We start from the raw sequence: 26,119 nt of genomic DNA on the forward strand, positions 1-26,119 counted from the left end.
ACAACCTTAACTGTAATAATATTATGTGAGAACTGTACACATTGTATTCTCTGTTGTAACTGAAATCAATATATTTGAACATTCTTTTAATCACGATTAATTTTTTGAGTTAATTGCGTGAGTTAACTGCGATTAGTTGACAGGGAGTGAACCCCTAACAGGCTGTTGCAGAGGCTGTTCAGACCCGTCAGTGGGAGGCCCTACGTTCACCAGTGACACTAGTGATCAGATGCATGGGAAACTCCCTGAGTGTTTATTCCCTTGGGGTGTTTGCAGACTCTGGCATCTCAGAAGTGGCTCAACTCCGACTGGTGAACGGCCCAAGTCACTGCGCTGGGAGGGTCGAGGTGCTTCACAACCAGCAGTGGGGAACCGTGTGTGATGACAGCTGGGACTTACAGGATGCCGGAGTCGTGTGCAGGCAGCTGGGCTGTGGGACGGCGTTATCAGCCCCAGGAGGGGCTCACTTTGGGCGAGGATCTGACCGTATCTGGCTGGATGACGTCAACTGCAGAGGGACAGAAGCTGCCCTCTCCAATTGCAGGGCTCGGCCTTGGGGAGAGAATAACTGTAACCCCGGAGAAGATGCCGGTGTTGTGTGCTCAGGTAAGTTGCATCCATCACGTCACTGTGGGTGGTGCAGGGTTCGGGCTGTGAAGCTTTCAGCACAGACCCAGCTCTCCTGTCTGAGTCAGCGCTGACCCCAGTGCCCCAGCATGGTGCTAAGTGCCTGTACTGCAGGGAGCAGGTTCACTGTCACAGTAAGTGTCACTCTTCCAGTAGTGTCAGCGCTGACCCCATTTCCCCCACACAGTTCCACATGCCTGTGCTGCAGGGAGCGGGATGGGGGCTCAGCAGGGGGCGCTCTCCCCTAGAAGTCAATGCTGGGCCAGTGCCCCAGCACACCACGTAGGGCCTGCGCTGCAGGGAGCAGTCCGTGTGTCTCTGTGAGAGACCATCTGTGGTTAAGCACCCGCTGTGGTGCCTCTGTGGTGAATGAGTGGAGTGGGTTAACTATGGAGGTGATGGAATCTCCACCCTTAGAGGTTTTTAACGCCCGGCTTGATAAACCCTTGGATGGGTTGATTTAGTTGGGATTGATAATGCATTGAGCAGGGCATTGGACTAGATGACCTCCTGAGGTCTCTTCCAACCCTAATATTTTATGATTCTATGACCCTTCCCGTTGCTGATCGCTCTGATCTCCCTGCTCCGCTACAGCACAATGGGGTGCTGGGTAACCGTAGATCCCATTTGTGGGATTTGGGGTTGAATGGATCCTGCAGCCACTCAGGGATCCCTTTATGAAGTGTGGAGTTCCTATCCCCGTCACTCCGGGTGATTTCCATCTCAGCTAATTACCCCTGAACCTGGAATATGCCCCACTGCTGTGACTGGAGTCAGGGTTCTTCCTCACTTCCTCTCCTACACAGCCCATGAGTTTCTGTGCCTTGTCTCTCATGTACCCTGTTCCACTCCAGAGATGGCTGCATGGTAGTGGTGGGGAGTAGGGCTGTCAAGTTATTAAAAAAATAATTGTGATTAATTATGAGACAAATAATTAAACATGATTAATCACACAATTAATCGCACCTTTACACAATAATAGAATACCATTTATTTCAATTTGGGGGGATTTTTTCTTTATTTTCAAATAGATTTCAATTACAACACAGAATGCAAAGTGTACTGTGCTCACCTTATATTTATTTTTGATTACAAATGTTTTCACTGTAAAAAAGAAACAAAAGAAATAGTATTTTCAATTCACGTCATACAAGTACTGTAGTGCCAAGTCTTTATTAGGAAAGTTGAACTTACAAATGTAGAATGATTTACAAAAAATAACTGCAATCAGAAATAAAACAATGTAAAATTTTTGATCGTACAAGTCCACTCAGTCCTACATCTAGTTCAGCCAATCGCTCAGACAGACAAGTTTGTTTACCTTTGCAGGAGAGAATGCTGCTTGCTTCTTGTTTACAATGTTACCTGAAAGTGAGAACAGGCTTTCACAGGGCACTGTTGTAGCTGGTGTAGCAAAACATTTATGTGCCCGATGCGCTAAATATTCATATGTCCCTTCATGATTCGACCACCATTCCAGAGAACATGCGTCCATGCTGATGATGGGTTCTGCTCGATAACGATCCAAAGCAGTGGAGACTGACAAAAGTTCATTTTCATTCTCTGAGTCAGATGCCACCAGCAGAAGGTTGATTTTCTTTTTTGTTGGTTCACGTTCTGCAGTTTCCACATTGGAGTGTTGCTCTTTTAAGACTTCCGAAAGCATGCTCTACACCTCATCTCTCTCAGGTTTTAGAAGGAACTTCAGATTCTTAAACCTTGGGTATAATGCTGTAGCTAGCTTTAGAAATGTCACATTGGTACCTTCTTTGAGTTTTGTGAAATTTGCCGTTAAAGTGTTCTTAAAACGAACAACATGTGCTGAGTCACCACCCGAGACTACTGTAACATGAAAGATATGGCAGAATGCAGGTAAAATACATAGCAGGAGATACGCAATTTTCCTCCAAGGATTTCAGTCACAAATTAGATTAACACATTACTTTTTTAACAAGCATCACAATCATGGAAGCATGTCATCTGGAATGGTGGCCAAAGCATGAAGGGGAATGGGAATATTTAGCATATCTGGTATGTAAATACTTTGCAATGCTACCTGCAAAAGCGCCACGCGAATGCCTCTTCTCACTTTTGGGTGACACTGCAAATAAGAACAAGCCAGTATTATCTCCCATAAATGTAAACAAACTTGTTTGTCTGAGCGATTGGCTGAACCAGAAGTAAGACTGAGAGGATGTGTGTAGGCTCTAAGTTTTACATTGTTTTTTTCCTTTTGAATGCAGTTATGTAACAAAATAAATCTACATTTGTAAGTTGCACTTTCACAATAAAGAGATTGCACTACAGTACTTGTATGAGGTGAATTGAAAAATGCTATTTCTTTTACCATTTTTACAGTGCTAATATTTGTAATCCAAAATACCTTAAAAGCTGTTTTCTTCCGGCACTTCATCAACTGGAAAGCTCTATATGTCGGCATTTCTGATCATAGAATCATAGAATATCAGGGTTGGAAGGGACCGCAGGGGGTCATCTAGTCCAACCCCCTGCTCAAAGCAGGACCAATTCCCAACTAGATCATCCCAGCCAGGGCTTTGTCAAGCCTGACCTTAAAAACCTCTAAGGAAGGAGATTCCACCACCTCCCTAGGTAACCCATTCCAGTGCTTCACCTCCCTCCTAGTGAAAAAGGTTTTCCTAATATCCAACCTAAACCTCTCCCACTGCAACTTGAGACCATTACTCCTTCTTCTGTCCTCTGCTACCATTGAGAACAGTCTAAATCCATCCTCTTTGGAACCCCCTTTCAGGTAGTTGAAAGCAGCTATCAAATCCCCCCTCATTCTTCTCTTCTGCAGACTAAACAATCCCAATTCCCTCAGCCTCTCCTCATAAGTCATGTGCTCCAGCCCCCTAATCATTTTTGTTGCCCTCCGCTGGACTCTTTCCAATTTTTCCACATCCTTCTTGTAGTGTAGGGCCCCAAACTGGACACAGTACTCCAGATGAGGCCTCACCAATGTCGAATAGAGGGGAATGATCACATCCCCTTGATCTGCTGGCAATGCCCCTACTTATACAGTCCAAAATGTCGTTAGCCTTCTTGGCAACAAGGGAACACTGTTGACTCATATCCAGCGTCTCGTCCACTGTAACCCCTAGGTCCTTTTCTGCAGAACTGCTGCCTAGCCATTCGGTCCCTAGTCTGTAGCAGTGCATGGGATTCTTCCTTTCTAAGTGCCAAACTCTGCACTTGTCCTTGTTGAACCTCATCAGGTTTCTTTTGGCCCAATCCTCTAATTGGTCTAGGTCCCTCTGTGTCCTATCCCTACCCTCCAGCATATCTACCACTCCTCCCGGTTTAGTGTCCTCTGCAAACTTGCTGAGAGTGCAGTCCACGCCATCCTCCAGATCATTAATGAAGATATTGAACAAAACCGGCCCCAGGACCGACCTTTGGGGCACTCCGCTTGATACTGGCTGCTACCTAGACATGGAGCCATTGATCACTACCCGTGGAGCCCGACCATCTAGCCAGCTTTCTATCCACCTTACAGTCCTTCTAGATCTGCATTGAAATGCCGCAAAAAGAAGAACAGGAGGACTTGTGGCACCTTAGAGACTAACAAATTTATTAGAGCATAAGCTTTCGTGGACTACAGCCCACTTCTTCGGATGCATATAGAATGGAACATATATTGAGGAGATATATATACACACAGACAGAGAGCATAAACAGGTGGGAGTTGTCTTACCACCTCTGAGAGGCCAATTAATTAAGAGAAAACAAACTTTTGAAGTGATAATCAAGCTAGCTCAGTACAGACAGTTAGATAACAAGTGTGAGAATACTTACAAAAAGGCTGACAAAGGAGGTGCTGTCGTCATCATGAATAAATTGGAATATGACCAGGAGGCTGCTAGACAGCTCTCTAACACCACATTCTACAGGCCATTATCCTCTGATCCCACTGAGGATTACCTAAAGAAACTACACCATCTGCTAAAAAAACTCCCTGACAAAGCACAGGAACAAATCTGTACAGACACATGCCTAGAACCCCGACCAGGGATATTCTATTTGCTACCCAAGATCCATAAACCTGGATATCCTGGACGCCCCATCATCTCAGGCATTGGCACCCTAACATCAGGCTTGTCTGGTTATGTAGACTCTCTCCTCAGACCCTACGCTACCAGCACTCCCAGCTATCTTCGAGACACCACTGACTTCCTGAGGAAACTACAATCCATCGGTGATCTTCCAGAAAACACCATCCTGGCCACTATGGACGTAGAAGCCCTCTACACCAATATTCCACACAAAGATGGACTACAAGCTATCAGGAACAGTATCCCTGATAATGTCACAGCTAACCTGGTGGCTGAACTTTGTGATTTTGTCCTCACCCACAACTATTTCACATTTGGGGACAATATATACCTTCAAGTCAGCGGCACTGCTATGGGTACCCGCATGGCCCCACAATATGCCAACATTTTTATGGCTGACTTAGAACAACGCTTCCTTAGCTCTCGTCCCCTAACGCCCCTACTCTACTTGCGCTACATTGATGACATCTTCATCATCTGGACCCATGGAAAAGAAGCCCTTGAGGAATTTCACCATGATTTCAATAATTTCCATCCCACCATCAACCTCAGCCTAGATCAATCCACACAAGCGGTCCATTTCCTGGACACTACTGTGCTAATAAGCGATGGTCACATAAATACCACCCTATATCGGAAACCTACTGACCGCTACACTTACCTACATGCCTCCAGCTTCCATCCAGGACACACCACACGATCCATTGTCTACAGCCAAGCTCTAAGATATAACCGCATTTGCTCCAATCCCTCGGATAGAGACAAGCACCTACAAGATCTCTATCAAGCATTCTTAAAACTACAATACCCACCTGCTGAAGTGAAAAAACAGATTGACAGAGCCAGACGAGTACCCAGAAGTCACCTCCTACAAGACAGGCCCAACAAAGAAAATAACAGAACACCACTAGCTGTCACCTTCAGCCCCCAACTAAAACCTCTCCAGCGCATCATCAGAGATCTACAACCTATCCTGAAAGATGATCCTTTACTCTCACAGATCTTGGGAGACAGACCTGTCCTCGCTTACAGACAACCCCCGAACCTAAAGCAAATACTCACCAGCAACCACACATCACTGAACAAAACCACTAACCCAGGAACCTATCCTTGTAACAAACCCCGATGCCAACTCTGTCCACATATCTATTCCAGTGACATCATCATAGGACCTAATCACATCAGCCATACCATCAGGGGCTCGTTCACCTGCACATCTACCAATGTGATATATGCCATCATGTGCCAGCAATGCCCCTCTGCCATGTACATTGGCCAAACCGGACAGTCTCTACGCAAAAGAATTAATGGACACAAATCTGACATCAGGAATCAAAATACTCAAAAACCAGTGGGAGAACACTTTAACCTGTCTGGTCATTCAGTGACAGACCTGCGGGTGGCTATATTACAACAGAAAAACTTCAAAAACAGACTCCAACGAGAAACTGCTGAGCTAGAATTGATATGCAAACTAGACACAATCAACTCCGGTTTGAATAAAGACTGGGAATTGCTGAGCCATTACAAACATTGAATCTATCTCCCCTTGTAAGTATTCTCACACTTGTTATCTAACTGTCTGTACTGAGCTAGCTTGATTATCACTTCAAAAGTTTTTTTTCTCTTAATTAATTGGCCTCTCAGAGGTGGTAAGACAACTCCCACCTGTTTATGCTCTCTGTATGTGTGTATATATATCTCCTCAATATATGTTCCATTTTATATGCATCCGAAGAAGTGGGCTGTAGTCCACGAAAGCTTATGCTCTAATAAATTTGTTAGTCTCTAAGGTGCCACAAGTCCTCCTGTTCTTCTTTTTGCGGATACAGACTAACACGGCTGCTACTCTGAAATTGAAATGCCGGTTTATAGTCCGGTTGGCACATGGCCAGCAGAGTGTTGAGGCACAGGACGGGGTGTGGATCGCGGGCTCGGGGAGGGACTTTGGGTATGGGAGGGGGCTTAGTAGGTGGGAGGCGGTGTGGGGTGTAGGATCCGGGGGCCAGTCACCTCGGATGGCTCCACGCAAGCGGCGACCTGTCCCGGGCTCCGACTACTCCTAAGTGGAGGCGCGTCAGGTGGCTCGGCATGCTGCCCCCCCAGTGCCGTCTGCAGAGCTCCCATTGCCTGGCAACCATGGCCAATGGAAGCTACATGGGCGGCGCCTGTGGGAGGAGGGAGTGTGCCAAGCTGCCTGCCACACCTCCAGCTAGGAGCAGCCGGGAGAAGTTGCCACTTGCGGGGAACCGCCCGAGGTGATTGGCCCCCGGATCCGGCATCCCGCACTCAGTCCCACACCCCAACTGCCTGCCCCGAGCCCCCTCCTGCATCCAAACATCCTCCCAGAGCCCGTAATCCACACCCCTCGTGCGCCCCAACTCCCAGCCCCACACTCCCTCCCGCACCCAAATTCCCTCCCTCTTAGTTAACCAGCATTTTTCATTTACCGGCACGCACTATTCCCCCAACATGCCGGATAAAACAACCTTAACTGTAATAATATTATGTGAGAACTGTACACATTGTATTCTCTGTTGTAACTGAAATCAATATATTTGAACATTCTTTTAATCACGATTAATTTTTTGAGTTAATCGCGTGAGTTAACTGCGATTAGTTGACAGGGAGTGAACCCCTAACAGGCTGTTGCAGAAGCTGTTCAATCCCGTCAGTGGGAGGCCCTACGTTCACCAGTGACACTAGTGATCAGATGCACACGAACGTCCCTGAGTGTTTATTCCCTTGGGGTGTTTGCAGACTCTGGCACTTCAGAAGTGGCTCAGCTCCGACTGGTGAACAGCTCGAGTCGCTGCGCTGGGAGAGTCGAGGTGCTTCACAACCAGCAGTGGGGAACCGTGTGTGATGACAGCTGGGACATAACTGATGCTGGAGTCGTGTGCAGGCAGTTGGGCTGTGGGACAGCATTATCGGCCCCAGGAGGGGCTCAATTCGGGCGAGGATCGGACCCTATCTGGCTGGATGACGTCAACTGCGCAGGGACAGAAGCTGCCCTCTTCGATTGCAGTGCTCGGCCTTGGGGAGAGAATAACTGTAACCACGGAGAAGATGCCAGTGTTGTGTGCTCAGGTAACTTGCATCCATCACGTCACTGTGGGTGGTGCAGGGATCGGGCTGGGAAGCTTTCAGCACAGACCCAGCTCTCCTGTCTGAGTCAGCGCTGACCCCAGTGCCCCAGCATGGTGCTAAGGGCCTGTACTGCAGGAAGCAGGTTCACTGTCACAGTAAGTGTCACTCTTCCCGTAGCGTCAGCGCTGACCCCATTTCCCCCACACAGTTCTACAGGCCTGTTTTGCAGGAAGCGGGATGGGGGCTCAGCAGGGGGTGCTCTCCCCTAGAAGTCAATGCTGGGCCAGTGCCCCAGCACACCACGTAGGGCTTGCGCTCCAGGGAGCAGTACGTGTGTCTCTGTGAGAGACCCTCCCCGTCGCTGATCACTCTGATCCCCCTGCTCCGCTACAGCACAATGGGGTGCTGGCTAACCGTAGATCCCATTTGTGGGATTTGGGGTTGAATGGATCCTGCAGCCCCTCAGGGATCCCTTTATGAAGTGTGGAGTTCCTATCCCCGTCACTCCGGGTGATTTCCATCTCAGCTAATTACCCCTGAACCTGGAATATGCCCCACTGCTGTGACTGGAGACAGGGTTCTTCCTCACTTCCTCTCCTACACAGCCCATGAGTTTCTGTGCCCTGTCTCTCATGTACCCTGTTCCACTCCAGAGATGGCTGCATGGTAGTGGTGGGGAGTAGGGCTGTCAAGTTATAATCGTGATTAATAATGAGACAAATAATTAAACATGATTAATCACACAATTAATCGCCCCTTTACACAATAAAAGAATACCATTTATTTCAATTTTGGGGGATTTTTTCTGCATTTTCAAATATATTGATTTCAGTTACAACACAGAATACAAAGTGTACAGTGCTCACTTTATATTTATTTTTGATTACAAATGTTTTCACTGTAAAAAAGAACCAAAAGAAATAGTATTTTCAATTCACGTCATACAAGTACTCTAGTGCAGTCTCTTTATCAGGAAAATTGATCATCCAAATATAGAATGATTTACAAAGAATAACTGCAATCAACAATAAAAGAATGTAAAATTTGAGATCGTACAAGTCCACTGAGTCCTACATCTTGTTCAGCCATTCGCTCAGACAGACAAGTTTGTTTACATTTACATGAGATAATGCTGCTTGCTTCTTGTTTATAATGTTACCTGAAAGTGAGAACAGGCATTCAGATGGCACTGTTGTAGTTGGTGTAGCAAAATATTTATGTGCCAGATGCGCTAAAAATTCTTATGTCTCTTCATGCTTCGACCACCATTCCAGAGAACATTCGGCCATGTTGATGATCGGTTCTGCTCGATAACAATCCAAAGCAGTGCATACTGACAAATGTTGATTTTCATCATCTGAGTAACATGCAACTAGCAGAAAGTTGATTTTCTTTTTTGGTGGTTCAGCTTCTGTAATCCGTATTGGAGTGTTCCTCTTTTAAGACTTCTGGAAGTATACTCCACACCTCATCCCTCTCAGATTTTGGAAGGCACTTCATATTCTTAAACCTTGGGTCAAGTACTGTAGCTAACTTTAGAAATGTCACATTGGTACCTTCTTTGCGTTTTGTGAAATTTGCAGTGAAAGTCTTCTTAAAACGAACAACATGTGCTGAGTCATCATCCGAAACTACTGTAACATGAAAGATATGGCAGAATGCAGGTAAAATACATAGCAGGAGATACACAATTCTCCCCCAAGGATTTCAGTCACAAATGAAATCAACACATTACTTTTTTAACGAGCATCATCAGCATGGAAGCATGTCATCTGGAATGGTGGCCGAAGCATGAAGGGGAACGTGAAAATTTAGCATTTCTGGCACGTAAGTACCTTGCAATGCTACCTACAAAAGTGCCATGCGAATGCCTCTTCTCACTTTCGGGTGACATTGCAAATAAGAAGCAGGCAGCGTTATCGCCCGTAAGTGTAAACAAACTTGTTTGTCTGATCGATTGGCTGAACAAGAAGTAAGACTGAGAGGATGTGTAGGCTCTAAGTTTTACATTGTTTTTTTTAGAGTGCATTTATGTAACGAAAAAAATCTACATTTGTAAGTTGCACTTTCATAATAAAGACATTGCACTACAGTACTTGTATGAGGTGAATTGCAAAATACTACTTCTTTTACCACTTTTACAATGCTAATATTTGTAATACAAAATACAGTAAAAGCTTTATTTTCCAGCACTTCACCAGCCGGAAAGCTCTATATATCGGCATTTCTAATCTTCATTGAAATGCCGGTTTATAGTCCGGTTGGTGCGGGGCTGGCAGGGTGTTGGGGCGCAGGACGGGGTGTGGAGCATGGGCTCTGACAGGGACTTGGGTGTGGGAGGGGACTTAGTAGATGGGAGTGGGTGCAGGGTGTAGGATCTGGGGGCCGCTCACCTCGGATGGCTCTCCTCAAGCGGCAACCTGTCCCAACCTCCTAACCAGAGGCACATCAGGCGGCTCTGTGTGCTGCCTCCATCCAGTGCTGGCTGCACAGCTCCCATTGGCTGGGAACTATGGCCAATGGGAGCTGCGGGGGTGGCGCCTGCGGAAGGAGGGAGTGTGCCAAGCTCCCTGCCGCTCCTCCCCCTAGGAGAAGCCGGGACAAGTTGCCACTTGTGGGGAGATGCCTGAGGTGAGTGGCCCCCGGATCCGGCACCGTGCACCCCATACTGCACCCCAGCTGCCTGCCCCAAGCCCCCCCATACCCAAACTTCCTCCCAGACCTCGTGATCCACACCCTCTCCTGCACCCCAATCCCCAGCCCCGCACTCCCCTTGCACCCAAACTCCCTGCTTATTAGTTAACCGGCATTTTTCATTTACCTGCACCCCCCGTTCTCCCAACATGCCGGATAAAGCAACTTCAACTGTAATAATATAAAGTGAGAACTGTACACGTTGTATTCTGTGTTGTAACTGAAATCAATATATTTGAAAACATAGACAAACATCCAAAATATTCAATAAATTTCAATTAGTATTCTATTGTTTAACAGTGCGATTAAAACTGCGATTAATCGTGATAAATTTTTTTAATCACAATTTTTTGAGTTAATCGCGTGAGTTAACTGCGATTAGTTGACAGGGAGGGAACCCCTAACAGGCTGTTGCAGAGGCTGTTCAGACCCGTCAGTGGGAGGCCCTACGTTCACCAGTGACACTAGTGATCAGATGCACGGGAACCTCCCTGAGTGTTTATTCCCTTGGGGTGTTTGAACATTCTGGCATTTCAGAACCAGCTCAGCTCCGACTGGTGAACGGCCCGAGTCACTGCGCTGGGAGGGTCGAGGTGTTTCACAACCAGCAGTGGGGAACCGTGTGTGATGACAACTGGGACATAACTGATGCCGGAGTCGTATGCAGGCAGCTGGGCTGTGGGACGGCGTTATCAGCCCCAGGAGGGGGTCGATTTGGGCGAGGGTCAGACCGTATCTGGCTGGATGACGTCAACTGCACAGGGACAGAAGCTGCCCTCACCGTATGCAGGGCTCGGCCTTGGGGAGAGAATAACTGTAACCATGGAGAAGATGCCGGTGTTGTGTGCTCAGGTAACCGTCATCTACTATCGTGTGTGTTGCAGGGAGCAGGGTGGGATGCTCATTATGGGGCATTGTCCCCTCACAGCCAGTGCTGACCCCAGTATGGTGCTTGGGCCCTGTGCTTCAGGGAGCAATATGGCGGTTCCAGTAGGGAGAGCTCTCCTTTCAGATTGTGCTGACCGCAATTCCCCTGTGTGGTTTTATGGGCCTGTGCTGCAGGGAGCGGTGTGGGGACTCAGTAGGGGACGCTCATGCTCTCCCCTTGAAGTCAGTGCTGGCCCCAGTGCCCTAGTGGAGTGCTAGTGGGCCTGTGCTGTAGGTAGAGGGGTGTCATTAGGGGGCGTCTCCCTTTACAATTGTCCTGGCCCTAATACTCCTGGGCGGTGCCATGGGCCCCTAGTATGAGGAAGCCTTGTCTGTGCCCGCTGCGGGGACTGCTCTCCGACTCCCTCGGCCACAGGCCACACAAGCCGTGCCCGCTAGGCCTTGTGTTGGGAGGTGACCTCTCTCCGGGTTGGCAATAGGCACACTTCCCCCCTCCGCCCTCCGAGGGTCCTCCTGCAGTATCCAGATCCTGTCCTCCTGGGCATTCAGAACAGTCACAGGTCTGATACACCCAAAGGAACAGGGTCCCAAGGTGACCAGCTCCACCTCCCATCTCTGCCTGATTCAAGACACAGCTCTAGATCCCTTCATAGTGATACCAAGGACAAGTGATTTCACAGAGCTGTCAGGGGAGAGCTCATTCCGACCTTGCTTACCTCTAGCTTGTTCAGCGTTTGACTGTGCATCCTCAAGGTCCAGTCTTCTAACGGGGCTCTCCTCCACCACGTGTGACTGTCTGTATTGCTGCCCCACAGGCACACTGAGAAGAACAGGCTAAGCCACGTTTCTGCATTGCAGCAATTCCTCTGGCCAGTCCAGTCAGGGGCCCATTAAGCCTAGCTCAGGATCTGCATCACAGGTTGTAAATACAAGTTAGGGCTTCTGAAAATCCATCAGCACGCCAGTCTCTCTATCCCAGAGTTGCTGCCCCTCTGTCAGCCCAGCTCTGTCATCATTCATCTGAGACTGGTACTGGGCTGGCAGCACTAGACATGAGTGCAGCAATTGCTGCCATAAAACTATATTGCCAAGTCAGTCATGACAAGTCTGGAGGAACCACAGGGGCAGGTTTTTGCTTTAGGAGGGGGCCGATCTGCTTGTAGGAAGTGTGTATTGCCTCTGCCCTGGTCGGAACCATTGTCAGCCTGGTGCGCAGCTGGTTCCTGCCAGGCGTCCCTGCGCTCCAGGCAGTTCTAAGGGGGATGGACTCTGGGTGGGGTTTTCAGGGAGCTATGGAGCCAACACATGTAAATTCGATTCTGATGTCAGGCTAAGGCAACCACTAATGACACGGGTGACTGTGCTGAGCTCACAATCACCAAGATGCTTATGCCAGCATCTGCCCCATGGTACTGCACAGTATCACACTGGAGCGAATATCAGCACCAGGAGTGAGGGTGTAAATCTGCTCATTAGGAGGTTCCTACCAGCAGTGCAGGGGTGATCTTTTTAAGTGCTGTAGTGGGAGCAGTAGGTCAGACTGCCGTCCAGTCTGCCTAACTAGGTGACAGCTGGCTGGGAGGGGAGTGGACAAACTTCAACATTGCCCAAGTGATTAGCCTGGTTAGTGGTGTGGATCCTTTGTCAGGCAGTGGCTGTGTGTAGAGACCGGTCAGATCCGTCAGCGGGAGGCGCTACGTTCCCCAGTGACTTGAAAGATCAGATACACAGGAACCTCCCTGAGTGTTTATTCCCTTGGGTGTTTGCAGACGCTGGCAGCTCAGAAGTGGCTCAGCTCCGACTGGTGAACAGCCCAAGCCGCTGCGCTGGGAGGGTCGAGGTGTTTCACAACCAGCAGTGGGGAACCGTGTGTGATGACAGCTGGGACTTACAGGATGCCGGAGTCGTATGCAGGCAGCTGGGCTGTGGGACGGCGTTATCAGCCCCACGAGGGGCTCGATTTGGGCGAGGATCTGACCATATTTGGCTGGATAACGTCAACTGCACAGGGACAGAAGTTGCCCTCTCCGATTGCAGGGCTCGGCCTTGGGGAGAGAATAACTGTAACCACAGAAAAGATGCCGGTGTTGTGTGCTCAGGTAACTTGCATCCATCACGTCACTGTGGGTGGTGCATGGATCAGGCTGGGAAGGTTTCAGCACAGACCCAGCTCTCCTGTCTGAGCCCTGGTCTACACTACGGGGTGGGGAGTGGGCGTATGTTAGGTCGACTTACCTGGCCGTGAGGACGGCAGTGAGTCGACCACTGCCTCTCCCCCATCGACACTAATCTGCCTCTCACAAGCTGGAGTTCTGGAGTCGACAAGGAGTGCCATCACGGATAAATCGATAAATCGATAAATCGATAGATCGATTACTACCTGCTGATCCGACAAGTAGTGAAGACCTGCCCTCAGTCAGCACTGACCCTAGTGCCCCAGCATGGTGTTAAAGGCCTGTACTGCAGGTAGGGGTGTGTCAGTTGGGGGCGCTCTCCGTTTGCAGTTATACTGTCCCTGATGCCCCACCGCGGTGCCATGGGCCCCTAGAATGAGGAAGCCTTGTCTGTGCCCGCTGCGGGGTAGCTCCCTAACTCCCTCGGCCACAGGCCACACAAGCCGTGCCCTCTAGGCCTTTGGGAGAAGGGTGACATCTCTCCATGTTGGCAATAGGCACACTTCACCCCTCGGCTGTCCGAGTGTACCTCTGCAGCACCCAGTCCCTGTCCCACTGGGCATTCACAGCAGTCACAAAGGAACAAGATTCCAAGGTGACCAGCTCCACCTCCCATCTCTGCCCCAATCAACACACAGCTCGAGATCCCTTCATAGTCACACCAAGGACAAGTGATTTCAGAGTGTAGAGAGTTGAGGGGTAGGAAGGAGAAAGGTTGGAAAGAAATGGTTCTATGGCCAATAAAATTATAACACGTTGACTAGAGCCTAGACAAGTTGAATGAGATACTTTTCTGTTGGGTAGAGCAAGGCTTAACCCACAATCCTTCCAGGGTTTTACTCCAGGTTTAGCTGTGATCTCCTGTTCCTGAGAGAAATGCTGTCAGCCGCCTCCTGGGAGCTCTTGTCCCCTCTCCTCTTTCTTTGTAGGTACAGACCATTTTCTCCGCCAGAGGCGGTCTGTCTTCGGAGACTTGTGCTGAGGGTCCTTTGTCTTTGTAAATTCTCAGGCCCCCACTGGGCCGAGGCAGTGAACACAGCTTGTCTCTACAGCTGTGCATTGTTCTATGTGCTGATTGGCTCAGCTAGAAGGGATTGCCATGGCGCAGGTGACAAGCTTCACTTCCACACTTCTGGAGCGTCATATGCTACATTTTACATCTCTCTTCAATTTTGTCCCATACAAACATCTTGCTCCCATTAGGTTGACCAGAGGGCTGCTGGCACTTGGTAGAGAGCTCACATGCCACCTTTGGTGTGCTATTGTGCATATAGCCTCATAGACTCATAGACTTTAAGGTCAGAAGGGACCATTATGATCGTCTTGTCTCACCTCCTGCACAATGTAGGCCACAGAATCTGACCCACCCACTCCTGTAACAAACCCCTGACCTATGTTTGACCTATTGAAGTCCTCAACTTGTGGTTTAAAGACTTCAAGGTGCAGAGAATCCTCCAGCAAGTGATCCATGCCCCATGCTGCAGAGGAAGGCGAAAACCCCCCAGGGTCTCTGCCAATCTGCCCTGGAGGAAAATTCCTTCTCGACCCCAAATATGGCGATCAGCTAAACCCTGAGCATGTGGCAAGACTCACCAGCCAGACACCCAGGAAAGAATTCTCTGGAGTAATTCAGATCCCACCCTATCTAGTGTCCCATCATAGGCCATTGGGCATATTTTCCGCTAATAGTCAAAGATCAATTAATTGCCAAAATTATACTATCCCCTCCATAAACTTATCAAGCTTAGTCTTGAAGCCAGATATGTCTTTTGCCTCTACTGCTCCCCTTGGAAGGCTATTCCAGAACTTCACTCCTCTGATAGTTAGAAACCTTCATCTAATTTCAAGTCTAAACTTCCTGATGGCCAGTTTATATCCATTTGTTCTTGTGTCCATATTGGTACTGAGCTTAAATAATTCCTCTCCCTCCCTCCTATTTATCCCTCTGTTATATTTATAGAGAGCAATCATATCTCCCCTCAGCCTTCTTTTGGTTAGGCTAAACAAGCCAAACTCTTTGAGTCTCCTTTCATAAGACGGGTTTTCCATTCCTCGGATCATCCTAGTAGCCCTTCTCTGTACCTGTTCCAGTTTGAATTCATCCTTCTTAAACATGGGAGACCAGAACTGCACACAATATTCCAGATGAGGCACAATACCATTATACTGTGCCTTGTATAATGGTACTAACACCTCCTTATCTCTACTGGAAATATCTCTCCTGATGCATCCCAAGACCGCATTAGCTTTTTTCACAGCCATATCACATTAGTGGCTCATAGGCATCCTGTGATCAACCAACACTCCAAGGTCCTTCTCCTGCTCTGTTATTTCCAATTTATGCGTCCCCAGTTTATAACAAAAAATCTTGTTCTTAATCCCTAAATGCATGACCTTGCACTTTTCACTATTAAATTTCATCCTATTACTATTAGTCCAATTTACAAGGTCATCCAGATCTTCCTGTATGATATCCCGGTCCCTGTCTGTATCGGCAATACCTCCCAGCTTCATGTCATCCACAAAGTTTATTAGCACATTACCACTTTTTGTGCCAAGGTCAGTAATAAAAAGATTAAATAAGATTGGTCCCATACCGATCCCTGAGGAACTCCACTAGTAACCTCCTTCCAACCCGACAGTTCTTCTTCGAGTGCTTGCTCATATCCATTCCATTAGGTGTGTGCGCGCCGCGTGCACGATCGTCGGAAGATTTTTACCCTAGCAACACCGGCGGGTCGGCTGTGGAGCCCCCTAGAGTGGCGCCTTCATGGCGCTGAATATATACCCCAGCCGACCCGGCGCCCCCTCAGTTCCTTCTTACCGCCCCTGACGGTCGTTGGAACTGTGGAGCGCTGCTTAGCTGTTCTCCACTCTCCCTAGCTTAGTTAGTCATTCGCAGTTATAGTTATAGTTGTAGTTCTAGTGTTTGTAGTTAAATAGTTAAATAGTTTTAAAGTTGTTCTAGTTGTTATTGTAGTTCAGGGGATTAAGGGGGTCGTCTCCCCCTTTCTCCCCCGGCCGCGGGGCCGGGCTCATGCCCAACGCTCCCGGCTTCAAGCAGTGCGCCTCCTGCGCTAAGCCTATGCCCACGAGCGACCCGCACGACTCCTGTTTGAAGTGCCTGGGAGAGTCCCACCAAACAGATAAATGCAAGATCTGTAAGGCCTTCAAACCAAGGACCAAGAAGGAGCGGGACTTTCGGCTCAGGCAACTCCTGATGGAGGCGGCACTTAGCCCGGACACTCCTTCTACGGGCCAGGCTCCGGCGCCTAGCACCTCGGTGCGCAGTGCCCCGGCGGCACCGGCTATGACGACCACGCGAGTGGCGTCAGACAAGCCTCCCCGGCACCGGACCTCGTCGGCACCGCAAGCACAGCAAGTGCCTCGGCGCCGGTCATTATCCCCAGGGCATAAAAAAGCCCATAAGACGGGGACATCCGTGCCGAAGACGCCGGCTCCCCCAGTGCCGGGGGTAGAGCCGCGTCCGCCGGTGGAGCAACGAAAACAGGTGCCTCCAGCACCGTCGACTCCGGCGCCAAGGCCGTTGAGTCCGGTGCAGATAGCGTCTCCACCGAGGCCGGCGGTGATACAGTGTCTCCCGTCGACTCCAGAGACCTTCGCGGCGGCGAGAGACTTAATAGCTCTCACGGAGCCGGCACCGCCCCAACCACCGGCACCGACTGCACCGTTGACTCGCCCGGTCCAGTCGAGAGGGAAACCTGCCTTGATGCGCCCTCCATCACAAGGGCTGGAACCTCGGCACCGATCCAGGTCCCGAAGCAGGTCCCCACGCCGCTCGCAGTCCCGGCACCGAATATCGTCTCGGCACCGGTCGTACTCGCGGCCAAGATCTTCTTCGCGGCACCGCTCTACGTCTCGGCACCGATATGATCGTCGGCACCGATCAACGTCGAGACGTAGTTCTCGGCACCGCTACGGTCGACGCTCGACGTCGAGGGGCCGCTCCCGGCACCGGGCATACTCCAGGTCCTCGTCGAGGTCCAGATCCGACTCCCGGCACCGACGAGGTCATCGGCACCGGTCGCGGTCCCGGCACCGATCGCCGGCACCGCGCAGAGATAGATCATCTCCGGACCGGCACCGTGCGGCACCGCAGCCCACGGGGATCGTTTCATCTCTCTCGGCACCGCCATGGCCGTCAAGATCGGTGTCTCGCTCCTCGGAGGACCTGTCGAGATCGGCATACCCCCCTCAAGGGCAAGCCGAGGAACGAAACTTGGGCCATTGGCAGGAGATGGCAGAGGACCACTCTCATGGACCATCTCACTGGTCGTTTTGGACCCCGTGGGCGTACCACCAGGAGCAAGGGGCTCCAATACCATCGACCTCTCGCTCGGGTCATTCGGTCAGAAGGGCCCCAGAATCCACCATCTCTCGGCCTCCGCCAGGAGGCATGGAGGCTTCCGTGTCCACGCCACCCGACACCATGGACCCAAGTGCAGGTGATGCTCCGGCCCAAGAGCAGGGGGAGCAGGACCCCCCCTTGGATCCAGTACCACCGGAGGCATCCTCCTCCTCCTCTCCGGATGAGGCAGTGGCGGGCACTTCATGTACGGGTCCCCCTCCGATAGATCTTCGGGCTCACCAGGATCTCCTGCGTAGGATGGCCCGTAATATGGACCTGCAGGCGGAGGAGATAGTGGAGGTGCACGACCCGATCGTGAATATCCTTGGAGCGGATGCCCCATCGAGGGTGGCGTTACCCCTGATCCGCACGATCCAAACGAATGCGGATACGATATGGCAAACTCCTGCCTCTATTCCACCCACAGCGAGAGGGGTGGAAAGGAAATACTTTGTCCCGTGTAAGGACTATGGGTACTTGTATACCCACCCCCAACCGTGTTCACTGGTGGTAGAATCAGTGAATGCACGAGAGCGCCACGGCCAGCAGGCTGCAGTGCCTAAATCAAAAGAGGCTAAGCGGCTTGATCTGTTTGGCCGTAAGGTTTACTCAGCCGGAGGGCTACAACTTAGAGCGGCGAACCAACAGGCGCTACTGAGCCGCTACAATTTCAACTCCTGGAACTCTATGGGGAAGTTTAAGGAGTTGATTCCCCAAGAGTCCAGGGAAGAGTTTGGAGCCATGGTAGAGGAGGGCAAGAAGGTGGCTCGGACCTCCTTGCAGGCCTCCTTGGACATTGCAGACTCAGCTGCGAGGACCCTGGCCTCGGGTATCGCTATGCGCAGGATCTCCTGGCTTCAGGTTTCGGGTTTGCCTCCGGAGCTGCAGCAAACCCTACAAGATCTCCCCTTTGAGGGTCATGGATTGTTCTCAGATAAGACGGACTCTCGCCTGCAGAGCCTCAAGGACTCGAGAACAATCATGCGCTCCCTGGGGATGCATGTTGTGGGCCCTCAGCGCAGGCCATTTAGGCCACAGCCTCAGCGCTTCTACCACCCCCGCCTCGTCAGAGACAGGACTCGGCCCGGAGGCGAGGGCGAGGTGGTAGAAGAAGGTGGACCGGCCCTCAACCCGGCCAGAACCAAGGGCCACCTAGACCACCTTCAGGCCCCAGGCAGAACTTTTGAAGGTGCGGTCGAGGACGGCGCCCCAGTCATCCCCCAGGATCCAGCCCCCTCCTTTCGGGATCGCCTCTCCCACTTCCACCGTGCTTGGTCCCTTATAACTTCGGACCGTTGGGTCCTCCGCACGGTGGAGAGGGGATACGCTATCCAGTTTTCTTCAATCCCCCCCTCCTCCCCCCCTTCCCCGTCCCTCTTCAGGGACCCTTCTCACGAGCAACTTCTTATTCAGGAGGTTTCTACGCTCCTGGCCATGGGGGCCATAGAGGAGGTTCCAGTGGAGTTAAGGGGCAGGGGATTCTATTCCCGTTACTTCCTGATCCCCAAGTCCAAAGGAGGTCTGCGACCCATCTTGGACTTGCGCGGACTCAACAGATTCGTAGTAAAGTTGAAGTTCCGCATGGTCTCTTTGGGGGCCATTATCCCTTCCCTCGATCCTGGAGACTGGTTCGCCGCCCTCGACATGAAAGACGCATACTTTCACATCTCAATTTACCCACCTCACAGACGCTTCCTGCGATTCGTCGTAAACGCGGTGCACTACCAATTTGCAGTCCTTCCCTTCGGCCTATCCTCGGCCCCACGGGTGTTCACGAAATGTATGGCTGTCGTGGCAGCGTACCTTCGTCGACAAGGGATACAGGTGTTCCCGTACCTAGACGACTGGCTGGTACGCGGTCGCACCAAAGAGCAAGTTCAAGCTCACGTCCACATAATAGTGCACACATTCAACGAGTTGGGCATCCTGCTCAACAAGGACAAATCCACTCTGGAACCTACCCAGAGAATAGAATTCATCGGCGCAGTCCTAGACTCCAGACGTGCACAAGCCATCCTGCCAGACAACCGCTTTTGTACCATCACGAGCCTCATTCAAGGGCTCAGGGCCTTCCCAACTACCACGGTGAGGTCGTGCCTCACCCTGCTGGGCCACATGGCTTCCTGCACGTACGTAACCAGGCATGCCAGACTTCGGCTTCGCCCACTCCAGACCTGGGTGTCATCGGTATACCGCCCACATCGGGACAGCCTGAACATGGTGGTCACGGCCCCGAACTCGGTCCTGACCTCCCTCACCTGGTGGCTAGATCACAGTGTGGTTTGCGAGGGGATGCCGTTTCACGCCCCACAACCCTCTCTGCACCTGGTCACAGACGCTTCATCTCTGGGTTGGGGCGCCCATCTCAACGAGCACCATACCCAGGGCTTGTGGACTGCACCCCAACTAGCCCTGCACATCAATGTTCGGGAACTGATGGCGGTGCGCCTGGCGTGCCAGGCATTTCTCAACCTCCTACGTGGCCGCTGTGTGTTAGTTCTCATCGACAACACCACGGCCATGTTTTACATCAACAAGCAGGGAGGAGCACGTTCGTCAATTCTATGCCAAGAGGCCATTCGCCTGTGGGACTTCTGCATCGCCCACTCAATCCACCTCACGGCATCGTTCCTCCCTGGAGTCCAGAACACTCTAGCGGATCGACTCAGCAGGTCCTTCCAGACGCACGAGTGGTCTATCCGTCCGGACATTATACATTCCATCTTCCAGAGGTGGGGGTTTCCCCAGATAGACCTGTTTGCATCCCGAGACAACAGGAAGTGCCACGTGTTCTGCTCCCTGCAAGGTCGAGCTCCGGGCTCCCTCTCGGATGCGTTTCTCCTTCCCTGGAAAGACCACCTGTTTTACGCCTTCCCTCCGTTTCCTCTGGTCCACAAGGTACTGCTCAAATTGCGCAGAGACCAGGCACAGGTAATTCTGGTCGCTCCAGCGTGGCCGAGACAACATTGGTACACCACGCTGTTGGAACTCTCGGTTCAGACACCGATCCCGCTTCCATTGTATCCGGATCTCATCACGCAGGACCACGGCCGGCTGCGTCACCCCGACCTGCAATCACTCCACCTCACGGCGTGGCTGCTCCATGGTTCACCCAGGCAGAGCAGCAATGCTCGCACTCTGTTCAACAGATTCTGCTGAGCAGTAGGAAGCCCTCAACACGCACCACGTACCTGGCCAAGTGGAAGCGGTTCTCCTGTTGGTGCGAACAACGAGCCACGTCCCCGTTGCAGGCACCTATTCCTCTCATTTTGGAATATCTCCTCTCCCTAAAGCAGCAGGGGTTGGCGATATCTTCAATTAGAGTTCACCTGGCCGCTATATCGGCCTTTCACCCAGGGGAACTCGCGTCTTCGGTATTCTCTAACCCGATGGTCGTTAGATTCCTCAAGGGCTTAGACCGGATGTACCCACAACAACGTCAGCCCGTTCCGACGTGGGACCTCAACCTGGTTCTCTCCAAGCTCACAGGTCCTCCTTTCGAGCCACTGGCCACCTGTTCACTTCTGTATCTATCCTGGAAGACAGCCTTCCTCGTAGCCATCACCTCAGCAAGGCGCGTTTCTGAACTCAGGGCGCTTACATCCGAGCCCCCTTACACAGTTTTCCATAAGGATAAAGTGCAGCTTCGTCCACATCCTGCCTTTCTCCCTAAGGTGGTTTCTCCTTTTCATATCAACCAGGATATATTCCTCCCGGTCTTTCATCCTAAACCACATGCCACTCGCCAGGATCAACGTTTGCATTCTCTGGACGTACGCAGGGCCCTGGCCTTCTATATTGACCGCACAAAGCACTTTAGAAAGACGACGCAACTCTTCGTTGCAGTGGCCGACCGAATGAAAGGCTCACCGGTCTCCTCACAACGCCTATCCTCCTGGATTACGTCTTGCATCCGGACTTGCTACGACCTGGCAGGTGTCTCAGCACCACACCTCACCGCTCACTCCACGAGGGCCCAAGCTTCCTCGACGGCTTTCCTGGCGCAAGTTCCGATCCAGGACATTTGTAGAGCTGCGGTTTGGTCGTCAGTCCACACGTTTACAGAGCACTATGCACTAGTGCAGCAGTCCAGAGACGATGCTGCCTTCGGGTCAGCGGTTTTGCACACAGCAATGTCTCACTCCGACCCCACCACCTAAGTTGGGCTTGGGAGTCACCTAATGGAATGGATATGAGCAAGCACTCGAAGAAGAAAAGACGGTTACTCACCGTTGTAACTGTTGTTCTTCGAGATGTGTTGCTCATATCCATTCCAAACCCGCCCCCCGTCCCCACTGTCGGAGTAGCCGGCAAGAAGGAACTGAGGGGGCGCCGGGTCGGCTGGGGTATATATTCAGCGCCATGAAGGCGCCACTCTAGGGGGCTCCACAGCCGACCCGCCGGTGTTGCTAGGGTAAAAATCTTCCGACGATCGTGCACACGGCGCGCACACACCTAATGGAATGGATATGAGCAACACATCTCGAAGAACAACAGTTACAACGGTGAGTAACCGTCTTTTCACCTTTCAGTATGACCCATTGTAGTCTCCCCTTTAAGCTGTTCAAGTTTGGCTTCTACCTCGGATGTGGTAATATCTACCTCCATATCCTCATTCCCATTTGTCATCGCACCATTATCCCTAAGCTCCTCATTAGTCTCATTAAAGCCTGAGACAAAGTGTTTATTTCGATATTGGGCAATGACTAAATTATCCTTAAGCTCCACTCTGTCCTCAGTGTTTAGTGGTCCCACTTTTTCTTTCTTTGTTTTCTTCTTATTTATCTGGCTATAGAACATTTTACTATTGGTTTTAATTCCCTTTGCAAGGTCCAACTCTACATGGCTTTTGGCCTCTCTCTTTCTAAATGGAAGGATAAACAAAAATAGATCTGTTGCAGATAAAACCTTGTCTTGAAGTAATTCCAGGCCTCCTCCGCCTTTAGATCCACAAGTTCTTCAGTCCAATCCACTTCCCTAACTAATTTCCTTAATTTTTTAAAGTTAGCCCTTTTGAAATCAAAAACCATAGTCACAGATCTATTTTTGTTTATCCTTCCATTTAGTTTGAACTGAATTAGCTCATGATCACTCGAACTAAGGTTGTCCTCTACAACCATTTGTTCAATAAGGTCCTCACTACTCACCAAAACCAAATCTAAAATGGCATCCCCTCTTGTTGGTTCAGCAACTACTTGGGGAAGGAATCCATCAACTATCGCATCCAGGAAAATCTGAGCCCTATTATTATTACTAGCACTTGTCCTCTAGTCTATATCTGGGAAGTTAACGTCTCCCATGATCACACAATTCCCATTAGTAGTTACTACATTGAAAACATTAAAGAGGTCTCTATCCTTATCCAAATTGGATCCCGGCGGTCTATAGCACACCCAAGCACTATCCCAGGGGAGGCTCTAGTACCTTTCTTCCCCAATGTGATTTTTGCTGAGACAGACTCTGTCTTATCCATTCCATCACTTCTTATTTATTTACAGTCTACCTCACAATTGATATACAATGCTACTCCACCACCTTTGCCTTTATTTCTGTCTTTTCTAAACAGCACATAGCCTTCAATACCTGTACTCCAGTCATGACTACTATTCCATCATGTTTCTGTTATCCCTATAATATCTGGTTTCACTTCCTGCACCAATAGCTCTAGTTCCCCCATTTTGTTACCTAGGCTCCTCACATTAATGTATAAACATCTTAATTTTTGCTCTTTGGTTTCTCTCACATTCTTTACCCGATTAGGCACGGACAGTCTACCACCAGTATCACCTATTAGACTGGTATCTACACTACCCTTCCTCCTTAAGTCCATTCTCCTACCCACGGCTGTATCCTTTCTTGCTTCATTTTCTTCCCTCTCAATGTTAAAATCCAGCATGGAGATTACCTGGACATCTCCCAACCATCTCCCCCAAATTTCTAGTTTAAAGCTCTCTTAATCAGTTGTGCCAGCCTCCATCCTAGAAGTCTATTTCCCACCCTAGTCAGGTGAAGTCCATCCCAAGAGAACAGTCCTCTGTCCATGAATGCTTCCCAGTGGCCATACATCCCAAAGCCCTCCTTATAGCACCACTGCCTGAGCCATCTGTTGATCATCATAATCTTGTCAAACCTTTGTTGCCCTTCTCTAGGAACAGGCAGAATCCCACTGAAGATCACCCGAGCCTCGATTTCCTTAAGCATCTTCCCCAGTCTGGCATAATCTCCCTTGAAACGTTCTAGCGAGAATTTAGCCGTATCATTTGTTCCCACATGAAGGACAATCAGTGGATTCTTTCCCGCTCCTGTTAGGATCCTCTTCAGCCTCAGGTCCACATCCCGTATCTTAGCACCCGGCAGACAGCACACCCTTCTGTTCTCTGGATCAGCTCTAGTTACAGGCCTGTCTGTTCTTTTCAGTAAGGAATCCCCAATCATGTAGACCTGCATTTTCCTAGTGATGGTGTGATTCTCCGGTCTATCCCCTGCTCCCTCTGGGTGCAAGTCCTCTCGATTTCTCTGCAACCCATCCCGTATCCTCCTGGGGCTCATATTTGGTGTTGTTATCTCCATTGACTCTTCCTGTAGGACTAGCTGCTCTTCTCTTCTTCCTTGCCCTCTCACCTTCAGTGACCACCTGCTGTGCCCCTTCTTCATTTTCCAACTCCGCAAACCTGTTCCTGAGCTCTATTTCTCCTTCACTAGCCCGTCTTTTCCTCTGCCTGGCTCTCTTAGTCACATGCTTCCACTGTCCACTTTCCTCTCCCAGCAGTCTCCCCTCAGAGTTCTTTGGTCCTGCTTCCATCTGCAAGTCTGAGCTTTTCCCTTCAGCCTCCTCATGTCTTTGCTCCATCATCTGCTTGATCCCCTTCTAAACTCAATCAGAGTTTCCACCTGCATCGCCAGTCCTCGGATCTTTTCTTCCATCAGCTCTATCAGGTGGCACTTCATGCAGACGGAACTCTTTTCAGGTAACCCCTGCAGGATCATGTACATGCCGCGGCTTCCACATCCAGTCATCTTCAATGTGTCTTCCACTGCTTGGGTCACTACCACTGCTGCCTCTGTATCTGTCATAGCCTTCTCACCTAAGTCCTGTGAGTCCACGAAACACAAACAAAACCAAAACACCACCCCCCACAGCAAAACAAACCACCGATGAGCACCAAAACACTGCCAGACCAGCACACACTGCCTGTCTATTCCTCTGCCTGGCTCTCTTAGTCTTCCCCGCAAACTCCCCTTGCAAACTGCAACTCAAGCTCCCCTGTTTACAGCTCTGTTTACTGGCTCCTCTGCCTCTGCAGCTGTCTATGTCTATATCTCACCCAGGGGATCCCTGTATAACTCTAGGCATCCCTGTGCTCAGAGCCGGCTTTAGGAAGTGCGGGGCCCGATTCGAACAGTTTTGACGGGGCCCCGGCAGGGATGACTGAAAAAAAAAAAAAAACACATAAAAAACCATGTGGGGCTTGTTCTCACCGGGCAGCACTCGTAGTCTTCGGCGGTTTGTCCTTCACTCGCTCCGGGTCTTTGGTGGCACTGAAGGACCTGCTGCTGAAGACCCAGAGCGAGTGAAGGACCCGCCGCTGAAGTGCCGCCGAAGACCCGGAGCGCTGCTGGGTGAGTAAAAATTAAAAAGGAGCCTCTAGCCAGGGAAGGGATTCTCGGCCACTTGCCCCCACCCTGGCGGCCCTGCCACTGGGCGCGGGGCCCTCTTAGGCGCGGGGCCCAATTCGGGGGAATTGGTGGAATTGGCCTAAAGCCAGCCCTGCCTGTGCTCTCTGCCAGTTGGCGTCTACTTATCTCTGGGCCAGACTCCTCTGCAGCACAATGGGGACCTGGGTAACTTCAGCTTCCACTGGTTGGATTTGGTGTCAATGGAGCCTGCAGCCGCTCATTCAAACTAAAAATCCAGGGCCAATTTCTCAAGAGTCCGGTTCCGAATCACTGTGTTCCGGCGGATTTGCATTTCAGGGAATTAGTCCTGAACCTGTAACTTCCACAAGTGTTGGACACAGGAGACGCAATTCTTCCTCACTTCCTGCCCTACACAGCCTACATATTTCCCTGTCCTGTTTCTCAGCTGCCCTGTCCTACCCCAGAAGTGGCTGCATGTCAGTGGGGAGAGTCTTCTTCTTTTGTGTATGTCACAAGTGGATATCTATGTAACCCTTCTGCCAGTGGCGTCGGAAGCGACCAGGGCC

At 50.5% G+C, this 26,119-nt stretch overlaps 1 protein-coding gene across 1 annotated transcript in view; it reads left to right on the top strand.

Moving 5' to 3' along the window:
- The first annotated feature begins 233 nt into the window (after window positions 1-233).
- The window catches only part of LOC135976406 (deleted in malignant brain tumors 1 protein-like), a 69,657-nt gene continuing 43,771 nt past the window's right edge, over window positions 234-26,119 (top strand). The window contains exons 1-2 of the mRNA XM_065571828.1: window positions 234-606; window positions 7,461-7,790. Coding sequence (XP_065427900.1) covers window positions 234-606; window positions 7,461-7,790 — 703 coding nt within the window. The remainder of the gene's footprint in view (window positions 607-7,460; window positions 7,791-26,119) is intronic.

This window comes from Chrysemys picta, chromosome 17 (genome assembly GCF_011386835.1).
Source record: "Chrysemys picta bellii isolate R12L10 chromosome 17, ASM1138683v2, whole genome shotgun sequence".
Classification (NCBI taxonomy): domain Eukaryota; kingdom Metazoa; phylum Chordata; order Testudines; family Emydidae; genus Chrysemys; species Chrysemys picta.